The sequence below is a fragment of the Clarias gariepinus genome, chromosome 3 (assembly GCF_024256425.1).
Source record: "Clarias gariepinus isolate MV-2021 ecotype Netherlands chromosome 3, CGAR_prim_01v2, whole genome shotgun sequence".
Classification (NCBI taxonomy): domain Eukaryota; kingdom Metazoa; phylum Chordata; class Actinopteri; order Siluriformes; family Clariidae; genus Clarias; species Clarias gariepinus.
The window spans coordinates 21,066,077-21,077,908 of record NC_071102.1 but is presented as its reverse complement, the minus strand read 5'-3'; the positions used below and the strand labels follow the sequence as shown (position 1 = coordinate 21,077,908).

The 11,832-nt window shown below is 37.8% G+C and overlaps 1 protein-coding gene across 1 annotated transcript; it reads right to left on the bottom strand.

Moving 5' to 3' along the window:
• Positions 1-8: 8 nt before the first annotated feature.
• Positions 9-9,880, bottom strand: b9d1 (B9 protein domain 1). The gene is made up of 7 exons (XM_053491994.1): positions 9,536-9,880; positions 9,374-9,442; positions 8,411-8,522; positions 3,965-4,061; positions 3,263-3,325; positions 391-458; positions 9-302 (listed from the first exon to the last, which is right to left on the bottom strand). Exons 1-7 carry the CDS (start codon positions 9,596-9,598, stop codon positions 175-177), a joined length of 600 nt encoding a protein of 199 aa, XP_053347969.1. The 5' UTR covers positions 9,599-9,880; the 3' UTR covers positions 9-174.
• Positions 9,881-11,832: the final 1,952 nt, after the last annotated feature.

The following is an 11,832-nucleotide window of genomic DNA, read 5'->3' as shown; positions in this document are numbered from 1 at the left end:
AAAACCCCTGAAGATTTATTTATTTATTACAAATATATAAAAGTAACAGGATGTACAAAAAGTCAGCTTGAAGATTTTAAAGATTTAAGTCGACGTAATGCTTATAATAAAAGCTGTTGTGTGTTAAACTGTTGTGCTGTACGTTTATAAAACGGGGTTTAAGTTGTTGTATCGTCAGGTTCCTTCCAGGTGAGCGACTGGCGTTTGCTCTGTAGGAGTGACATCATACCCCAATTTCTTCATGTCCTTGGTAACGATGTTGAAACGGATGGTCACGAAGCCTTGAGAGCGCACCCTGGTTACTGCAAATATTGAAACACGGCTCGTAAACGCAATCTCGGCAAATGCCGACGGTAAAAGTTCTGTAGGATGTTATGCTCGAGAGCTTACCTTCTCTTCCCTCGCCCTGAGCGATGACTTTAGGGTCTGTGAACTCAGGACGTCGGCCCATCAGCCAGCTAAGGACGAGAAAGAATTACACACAATTTGATATGCTATCGTCCAGGGGTCCGTTCTTCGTACGTCGCTAACTCAGTTAGCTGGATTTGATTGTTGTGGATTTGTCCTGATCTTGGATTGTTTCGTTCTTCGATGCGATTCTAGCATTTGTTGTCATAGCAACATATCCGTAAGCTTGAACCTGCTCGAGAGCAGGTTTATTTCATGTAAACAGGATTTAGCCTGCGCTCCTGCCGGGTTATGATTGGTTGAAATGGCGAGGTCACATCTGATTGGTTAAAGAGCACGACTGACTCACGTGGAAAAAGAAAAGTATATGCCCCCTGCCATGGACTCCCCCCCCACCCACACACACACACATAATCGCTATCAAATATTATATATGAACATAAATTCATAGGTTTGGTATTATCAAATATGATATTACTATTATAATGAACCCTAGGCATGAGACAGCCGTCGAGACCATTAATACAAATTCTTGTATAATGTTTATTTTGTAACATTTATTTTTCAGGGGTTTGTCAAAAATATGCTAATAAATATTTATATATATTAAAAATTAATCTTTTATAATGATGAATTGGACGAAACTAATTTTATTATAAAATAAACAATATAAAAGTATACATAATATTTCTATTTTTTCATATATGACATTTATTTTCATATTGCTTATTTTATTTTATTGTCTCATGTAATTTGTAAATCATTAATCTATGAATTTATGTTGTAATATAATATTTGATAGCAATTATGTAGGGGGGCCAATCCATGGCAGAGGGGCATTTCAGCATATAACAGGTGTTACAAAAAAAAGTTGAGCCGCTCTTTTTCCATTTCGTCAACCAATCAAAGGGCTTGTGATCAGTGTTTCTACTGTCGATGCATATCGCCTTTTAAACCAACGCACGAGCGCGCAATAATCCTAGACAACTCAATCCAGCTATACTAATCATCAACCACAGGTGAGCTCAAAGAACCAACTTAGCCGGATCGTAATTAGCACGATGATCTCATCCTAGATGTGTCAATTCATCTCGGATGTGTCAAGCGACGTACGAAGAACGGACCTCAGGAGGATAACTCTTGTATTGTTTATCTACAAATATACTCAGCGTTCATTCACTGGTGTTTTCCTTTACCACAGGTTGTAAAAACACACTACACATCCTACACAAACGATGACCGGCCCATTAAGCAGGTGCTTGGGCCCGCTCATTGTTGCTTGCAACTATATATTTTTTATTACACTTATTAAAGGTTTGTATCCCAATTGGCTCGTTTTAGTTAATTGACTATAAATGTGCCTCGTTAGGGTCTTCATTGATTCCTGTGTTCACATCAAGTCTTATTTAAGTCATGAACAGATAAATTAACAAACAGGTGCAAATTCTCAAGCCTGTCAGTAAGAAAGAGAAAGAAAAACATTTTCACTATTAAGACTTCATTGTCGATTTTGAACTTTTCAAACAGCTGGGAGAAGAGTTTCAAATAGAAAATGATGTACAGACAGCAAAAAAACTACTTTAAAAAATACTCCTATAAAATAGAAGTGGGTGGAATATTTGCTTAACTAAGATAAGCCAAAGGGATCCGATTACACTTTAACACACACTACAGCTCATCCCGAAAGTCTCCGTACATTGGGGGGGAGAAATGCACAACTTTTTTTTTTTTTTTAGCAATAACTTCATTTCCAAAAAAACATTTCCTCTGACATTGCCTTGTATAGACACAGCTGTTTCTCAGACTCACGCTGATCTTATCCTAACACATCTGGTGTTGGTGCTGAATTGTGTCCATTCTGTAGGGAAATGTCTGGGACATCCTGTGTTAACTTTGCATTCAATTTTTTTGCATTCGTTTTTTTAAAAACCCGCAATAAATGTCTTATTAGCTTTGTCTATTCTATGTAACTGACTGTGTGCACTTTTATTGCCTTTAGCAGAAGTCTGAGACCGCTTATGAACAAACCTATTTCTCGCCTGCAACATATCAGGCTGCGGGTTCAAGTCCCACTAATGATGTTATATAACCAGCAGAGGAACATGACTGAAACCCAGAATAGAATTTGTTAGTGTTCTGTTACGCCCCTGTTTTTGCTTTAATAACAGCATCAACCTCGAGTTGAATCTGATTTGGTCTGCACGCGTGCTTCGATGGAAAGGATCCGACTGAACGGCAGTCATTTGCATAAAATTTAAAAGTCACCAGCCAGCAGTGCTGAATGTTTAATATTTCTAAAATGCTATGTCCTGTTTTTAATAATAAAAAAAAGTTCTCAAATTTAAATGAGATGTGTAAAAACTATTTATTTGTTTTATTTATTATTTTCCATTCAGTGATGATGCCGATGTGCTGCTGAAATGGCCACCACGCTCACCTGACTTGACGCCTTGTGAGATTTCTTCCTACAAGCCTGGAGGAACTCGAGTAGAGAATCACGGAGACGCTGGAGAATGTTACTCTGCGTGTCTCTACAGACTCGACGTGTGTCGTGTAACAGCCGGTGCTTATTAAACATTTGTAAAGCTTTGTAAACCAGTTAAAAAATTCTATATGCGTTTGAATATTTTGCTGGAATTTTGATGTCTTTCATTAAAACACTGAAAACATGAAGCCTATTTTATTTCGTTTGCCTACAACATGGAGTTACTCAAATATTAATATTTTATTTTTTGGGACATTTTTTTTCAAAATAAAACTCCTGATTTCTGGTGGTGACCAGAACAGTAAAAAAAACTCGCTTGAAAATACATCTGAAGAGCGTGTAGCTCAAACCCCCCACCTGTTCTCCTACCTTGTGAATCTCTGCAGCCTTGATGTCGACTCGGGAACAAACATCGGGATTGTCCTCGTGTGGCTGAAGCAAAAATTCATCATCTTATATAAATTAAATACAGCGTGTCCCAAAACATTTGACATTACTCAAATAATCTCTAATTTAATTTAAATGTGTAAAAACTAACTAGATTTAATGTTTTACGTTTTGCAACAGAAACTTGAAGATGAGTTCAAAAAGCATCTTGTTTTTAGCGATGAGGCCACATTTCATACAAACGGCAACAAGCATAATGTCAGCATTTGGAGGAATGAAAATCCCTGCGGTACCGTACTGAATATACTGTACATTTCTGAAGCTTTGTGAAATCGGTTATAAATTCTTCATCCGTCTTAATATGTTGTCAGTTTGATTTTAAAAAAGGCTTTGATTTTTCAACATGAAGCCTATTTAATTTCGTTCGCCTACGACATGAAGTTACTCAGATTTCCGTATTTCACATAATGCCAAATTCTTTTGGGACGCCCTGTATATTAAAGACATTGTTAACTCTGTGATGTGACTTTGCTCATCACCATGATTCATCAAAACACACGTCAAACTGAAGTTAATCACGGTTCACTGGTACTCGCAGCGTGTGTGTCATCAGCCGATATTACAGCATTGATTTCACAAACGATAAATTAGTCAAGAAGTGAATTCAGCATGACGTCCACTCACTTCCCCGGGGTGAAGGGGACATGCACGGCTCCGTAACCCCGGACCACGTCATTCCCAAATGTGTCTGGCCCGTACACACTCACCACGACCTTAGGCCCTTGGAGGAGGGGAAAAAAAGAAAACAACAACGACAGAATCACAAACCTGCTGCAGTGTAGTATAAGAAGGATTTAATTATTTTTATTTTTATTATAACGTTTCCCAAACTTTCCCCAGTCCTCAGGGATGTGCAGACGGTAAAACGTTCTACACTTGTGTCTCATTGGCTGTGCTTAAACCGGAACACGATCATTCTAGATGGACATGAAAGCAGGACACAGTATGGTTAAACCATGAATGCTTCCCGTATGCAGAAATTACCCAGAATACTTATTGCTTGAGGTGAACAAAGTTCACTTTGATTGCAGCGCTGTTTCAGCATCCTTATGCAAGTTTACAACATTTGTTCCTTCCCAGAGTTGTATTCACTTTTGGCCTGGTCAACTGTCTTCACAAGCACATGCCAAAGATTTTCATCAGAGATAAGGTCATCAGGGAAGAATAAACTCTCCATAAATGTGATAACCTGGTGATTCAGTGCATTCAGGTTATCAGCTGACTTCATTTTATTGCCCCATAACATCTATGAGTCTAGACCTGAGTAACTAATCAACCCCAGATCATAACACTGTCTCCAGAGGCTTGTACAGTGGACACTATGCATGATGCCCTTCTTACCCTGACACGCCCATCGCTCTCGAATAGGGTCAGTCTGGACTCATCAGGTCACATGACCTTTTTCAACTTTGTTCATCAGTCTTTTGTGATTTTTTTTTTTTTTCGACCACATGTCTTGAGTGAAGTTGACACTTAAGCCACACGGTTTTAATAATGCATAAAACACTCATTAACACAGCTCCACCCGTCTCCTTAGTTGTTTTCTTCATTTGATGCAGGCCAGTAATTTATAACAGATCTTTCCACGACCACGGGATCTGTCTTCTATCCTCCTTGTACAAGGATTGAGAAACTGTTATAACCTGTTAAAATACTTGTTACCAGCTGAAACATGAATCTCTGGTGTAATTAAACAATCAGGAGCTTCTACATATTTGCTTATTGTCATTTTTATTCCGTCCCAATGTGTAAAACACAAACACATTAGGCTGCCTGGATACCACATCTGATATTCAATCCAAACAATCTCTGGGTGTGTGCGTGCGTGTATGTGTGTGTGAGTGACTATATAACTCACAGTGATTCCACTTTCACTTTGATTATATCAATTCCACGCTATATTAAAGGCTCTTAATTTAAAGTAAGCGTGATTCTATTATTATTTTAATACACTCATGGCTTATGGCAAGGCCTGGGGAGATTTTCCAGACATCTAACAGTATCCTTTTTATGCTTTAGAGATTAGTAACCGGAGCCTTTACAGACCCGTGACCCTGCGGGAGAGTAACTGAACACTAAATAACTGGTAAAGAACGAAATCATTTTATAAGTGAGAAACCAGATGTGCTTATTTGGCAAACATCTTGTTTGTCATTATAATGTTGTTGCATAATTAAATCTGATTACTGATTATATCTTCAGTACTGGTGATTTCTCAACATCTACATTTTACCCTTATATTGAGTTCTGGCTCATTAGTCAGACTTTTCCATCTCACTGCTGCCACCTTGTGGTTCTTTTTTATATGGCACCATCCCCAAAGCATAACATCATGCAGATACAGGTCGAGTGTACAGTGCTGTGCAAAAGTTTTCAGATTTTTTCCCCCTTTATATTCATCACACTTAAATGATTCAAATAATTAGACAAAAATTTTATATTAAACAAAAATAACCTGTCCAAGCCTGCCTGGTCCTATGTGAAAATGTTATAGTGGTCACATATCACCTGGGTTCCCTTTGGAGTCCGGTTTCTTCCTCGTACCATCTAAGGAAGTTAGCCCTTGACTCGGCTGCCTCATGCCTGCTCAATAGGAATGATTTTGTCGAACATTATTATTATTATGTGTATTGCGCTATACACATAAAATGTTATTGAATTGAATAACTGCATTAGAAGGTGTTCAGGTGATCCTGATGAAAGTGGACAACGAGTTTACTTTGCAACAAATATAAAAAAACTAATATTTTACCAAAAAAAGGTGTATTTTGTGTTTTATTTAATCTTATTTAAATTTTGTCTTTTGAAGATCACACTGTGCAAACACTGGTAGGTAAGTGTGCTTTTCTTATGAAGTGGATGTGCTTCAATTAAGGTTTTTTACATTTATTCATTTATTTTTTTATACAGTACTAGGCAAAAGTTTGGACACCTTCTTTAAATCCATAGTCTTTGCTGAAGGCGTCTAAAAAAACTCTACAATAATCTCTTTTGAACAGTGTATATTGAGATGTATATCTGCTACTTCTACTCTGTAAAGCTTCATAACGGCTCTAATCTGAGGTGCTGGTTGTTAATTGGTGATTTTTGAGGCTGGTGACTCTAAATGAACTTTTTCTCGGCAGCAGAGCTCAGTTTTGGTCTTGTGTTCCTGGGAAGGTCTTCATGAGAGACAGTTTTATCATGGAGCCTGATGGGTTTTACAAACGCACTCGACACAATAATCTTCTCGCAAGAACTGTTTCAGAACAGCCGACCTTCATGTCTTAAAATAAAAACTGACTGTTACTGCTGGTTTGTTACTTAATTACAGAATACAATGTGTAATTTCATTGTTTTAAAAAAAATCCAGTATTGTTCTAGAATGTAGAAAATAAATCACTAAAGTAAATATGAAGTATTTAAGGTAATTGAAATTTAAATGAGTTTTTGGAGGATTTTGCTTAAATGATTAATAAATGATTAGATTCCAGCTAGTGCAGCGTCCTGTAAGTTGTATTAGTCCTGACTCAAATAATACTAATACCACTTACTAAGTTTTTAACTGTTTAATGCTTAAAAATCATCTTCGAACGTTAGTTTCGCTCTCTTTTTCAGTAAACGGTTTCTGCCCTTTTGTCTGCTTATTATCTCTGCGTTGTTGGAACTCGAGTCGCAACTTGAATTAGAAGGCGTGTCCCAACTTTAGGCTAAAACTCCAAAGGTTTTTCAATTCAGTTTGTTTGTGTGTGGTTGTGGTTTAAACTAAACTAAAGTGAGAATAGAGGGAAATTTGATTTGGCCCCGTAAGTACGTTAAGCTCTAATCAATCACAGAGCATACAGTGATAAGACCCTACTCATTACCTGATTAACAAAAAATGAATAATAATAATTATTGTATATTGTAACATCAATATATTGTTTTATACCAGTAGAACTCAACTCCCGTCCAGGACGACCACTGTACTTAACATTTTACCACTTTCTCAGCTCCCGGCACACCAGATTCAACTAATCTACTAATTAACAGCTTTTTCTTAATCAAAATTGGTGCGGTAGAGCAGGGAAAGGACTAAAATATTCAGTTCAGTGGTGCTCCAGGGGCTGGGTGGAGATTGACTGGTATAAAACAAATATATTGCTATTACAATATACAGTAATTATTATTTACTTCTTTGTTAATCCATTAATGGGTAAGGTATTATCTCTGTGTTATTTGATTGATTAGAGCTTACGGAGTGCTTTTGTATAATTTTGTATTTCTCTCTAGACTGTCTTCTTCCACAACACTGTTAAATTCTCGGCTCTGATTGGTCAGCATGTGTGCATACATTTTCTATGACAGTTGTAGAAGTAGGCAGCATGGGGGTGTAGGGGTTAACACTATGGCCTCATCCCTTCACGGTCGAGGGTTCGAGTCTCGCCTTCGGGTCTGTGTTTGGGTGTCGGTTTCCTCAGGGTACACCAGTTTCCTCCCACAGTCCAAAAGACATGCAGCTAAGGCTAACTGGCATTTTCAAATTGCTCATTACTCACACATGCACACACTGAGTCAGAAATCCATTTGTGATAAGTGGCAGCTTATCATAATATAAATATAAAAAAATACCGTTGTGGTAAAAAAGAAAATAATATGCGCTGATGTGGAAAAACTTTGTGTCAGGAGACTTTGTTTATGGAAGGAGTCTCCAGTGTCACCGTTTTTAAAAGTTTTTTTTTTTTTCTTCTGCCAGGTCAGTGTGTTTAAATACTCTGTTTTTTTTTTATTTCTCATTAACCTGACATGCTGCTTGAGGAGATGAGCGTTTAACATAAACAATGACTTGTTTTAAAGCTTTGCTACAACATTAAACTATAAACTAATAAAAATCTATGATGCATGATAGTTTAATCAGAGGGAAAGCAACCCTACTGTGGTATAAAAGGAAATAACACGTCAGGATGTCCGGTTATAGGATAGTAACTCACCCATGTACCCATGTAATAACATCCCACCATGCTATAGTTGATTATTTTCCTACAACAGAACGTAACGTTACCATCACGTTTAAGGTGAGAGGATGTAAAAAGAGAGATGTGGTAGACGTACAGCCGAACGGATTGGTGCTTTTGAAAGTAATGTCCAGGGGGAAGTTCCACACCAGGTTCTGAGAGGAATCTCTTCCTTTCGATGTTATCTGAGATATTCCTTCCTCGAGTCCCTAAAGATAAGAACAAAAAAACATGCGATGGCGAGTCAAAAATAACCCATACTCTGCTTTTAGAAAAGGCAACTACATAATTTTCTGTCATAATCTTCTTGCTTTTCAATACACTCTGTCCATATTTCTACAAGCTTTCGTACTGAATGCACCGCTGTCTTCAGTTCTTCATCAGAAATGAATCTTCACCCTCTATATACACTAAATACAAGTGTGCAGATGTGCACAAGAGATCATGACGCCCTCGGATAGTTTAGTCTTCAGCTCTTTAATAAGCGTCTCGGTGTAACGAGCACTGCTGATTGGTGAACCTTTTTCCTGATAATGTTTCAATACTTCTGGACCTTAAGAATCCCAGAAAACTGTAAGTGTTGATGAATTTTCCAGCTGATGGTCGACTTTTTAACTTTTTCTTTTTCTTTGTTTCCGTTTCACACTGTTTACTCGTAGTGATGAATCCGTATCGCGTCACCAGTAATGAATATCTTTAAGTAACTTTCACTTGCCATAGAGCATCGCTCCACATTTAGTTTACAGATATCCACTTCTGTTTACGCTCTTCGGCACCAGGTGCACCCTCAGACCACAAAAAAACAAATCACTGCATGCTGCTTTTGTTTCGGGCAAATCACAAGTGAGTCGCTGAATAGAAAGCACCGATAAGACCAACAGTGCAGCCAACAGAAGGTTTAATATAACAAGAGTGCGGATATTTCTTTCAAAGACCTGTCATTTGCTGTATAGTATGCATTTTAATACAATAGCAATACTTAAAACAAAGTGCAAAATGAATGGCATGTATAGGTGTATTATTTATTATTATTATTATTATTTGTATTATTTATACTTACTGTTGTTGGAGCCCAGTCGTGTCCATATACGAAACAATACTTGCAATACAAGTCATCATACTCAGGAAACTAAAGACAGAGAAACAAACATGCATTTATTTATTTATTTTGCAGTAATGTTTACTAACAAACCAAGGTAACATCATGCAGTAAGTCTCTTACATTAGCTGTCTCGATCTGTCCGTTAACCATCAGAAGGAACACGGAGGGGTTATTTGAGGTCATTTTTACAACAATAATGAAGCACACAACATGACAAATAATGAAATACACTCTCCTTTCCTCGCAGCGCAGACTCACATACTCTAATAGCTGCTGGTTGCTAACAGTAACAACACCATCACTGCACTTCCGGTGCTAAGGACGCTCTTACTACGGGTCTCAGCGAGGGACATTTCCTCAGCTCGCAAACGCGATTAGAAATCTTTGGCTGCGTTCCATTCCGAAGTGTACTTCAAAGGCCGTTTCCTACTGCCTCCTGTGGTTGTAGGCAATGTCGGTTACGGGACCCTACCTCGACAAATTTTCACTATTTAAAACAACACCAGCTCAGACGTCACTTCCTCTATGTGTTACCATGGTAACATAAGGACTTCGAATGCCTGTCGCTGCTTCTGTGGAAATTTCACACTACAGACATTTAATGTTTAATATTAATTTAAAATAAAATTGTAATTATTGTGTTCTATTAATATGATGTCGTCCTCGATAATAAATATATATATATCTTTTCAAACCATTTTCCTCTTCTTCTTGTTCGTTGGAGTTTTTTGCAGGTTGGCCACCCGGTGCACAGTAAACCGTGCTTAAGGACGCCCTCGACAGGCCTGGAGTCTGTGTTTGGCAGAAAACCAACTGCACTAAATTCTCTTTATGAAACCTGTTTCTTATAAAAATGTCATTAAATGCCCTTATCCTATAATAAAGTTCTCTAATGTAGTGTTTTACCTGCCTTCTTTAAATAATAATATTAAAGCCATTTGTTCCTCCTTAAACGTGCACATGTTGAACAGACTTTGAAACAACTCACTCGAGTGTTTTCCAGTTTTATAAAGTGTTTGATTGAGTCCTGTGTGCAAAGCCAAAGTTAAGACAGGTATACGCGGCTTCTTTGCTTTTATTCCTGGCCCGTTATCTTCTTAGGTATGTATGTATTGTATACACACGTACAGCGGGTATAGAAAAGAATCACGCTCTTTAAAATAATCCCATTTTGTTGCTTTGCGGCCTGAAATGAACCCACACATAGTTTTCATTTTACAGTTTTCAAAGGCCTTGTTTTATACAGCTGTATTCACTGTATTTAGTGAAAGTAAAAAAAAAAAAAGTAAAATGTCAGGAAAAAACAGCATCACTGATTTGGAAAAGGGCCACCCCCCAAATAACCCACACACAAACGACCACCATTAAATTGAACTCTACTTGAGCTGTTCTGCAATGAAGAATAGGTAAATATTGCTAAATCTAGAATCTAGATGTCAAATCTGTGGATGATAATACACATTAAAGGATGATAATATACAAATCTTTGCCTCCTATTTTTAATGCTGCCTGTTCATTTATCCCCAGAAAGGTCAAGACCTCTTCACAAGTCCCCCAGGAAAGCTACTTCTACGGACTCCTCCTACTCGCTGGTCATTACATCTTTATGTCTCTAATCTCTTTTTATTGCTGGTTCTTCATAACGACTCTCTCCACCCTCTCTCTACTTAACTTCACTCATTCTTCCCCTAACGAGGACCTCTGACTCTGGAGGATGTGTGGAACTTCAAAATCAAAAATCCCTCAGACTAAATAAACTACTTGGATGAGTAGTGAAACATTTGGACCAAAAAAAAAAAAAAAGAAGAAGAAGAAGTCTAGTTGGCATGACTCAACTCTCAGATGCAATTCTTACATAAACTCTTACCTGCATATCCACCAGGTGGCTGTAGAAGAGCATCACAAAATTACACAAAATGAAGGCTAAAAATGAGAGTTTTTGACCACAGGAGAGTCTCAGCAAAGCAGAGTTTAGCTTTATCCCATGTGACACACAAGATTTAATTTGCCAGCTTGTTAGCAAAACCAGCATGTGCTAATTTAATTTTATATTAGAAATAAATAAAATCTTTAGGCCAGTGGATTTGCAGGACCCGGGTTTGACAGTCCTATTACTTTACAAGGGCCATTTATTCATATTTTCATCGGGCTGCCGAGACTGCAGGCTTTTATTCCAGACCAACAGAAGCACATCTGATTCCAGTTGTTAAATCAGTCGTTCTAGGTCTTCAAAGGATGATTAGGTTTAAGTAAAAACCTGTAATGGTCTGGTACAGATAAGACTTGAGTCCCCTGATATTACCGAACAGGTTTAGCTTAGTCTGTGCAGTTACAACACAAGTGCAGGGCTGTGGAGATAGTAGACATTTTCAACCTCCAGCATCATTCTTGTGAAAAATATTATTAATAGCGTCCCC

Coding starts and splice junctions, on each gene's coding strand:
- b9d1 (XM_053491994.1), bottom strand. CDS start 9,598: ATGACCTCAAATAACCCCTCCGTGTTCCTTCTGATGGTTAACGGACAG. Junction 3,326..3,964: donor GTCCCCTTCACCCCGGGGAA/GTGAGTGGACGT, acceptor TTTTTGCTTCAG/CCACACGAGGACAATCCCGA. Junction 303..390: donor TCAGGGCGAGGGAAGAGAAG/GTAAGCTCTCGA, acceptor CAATATTTGCAG/TAACCAGGGTGCGCTCTCAA.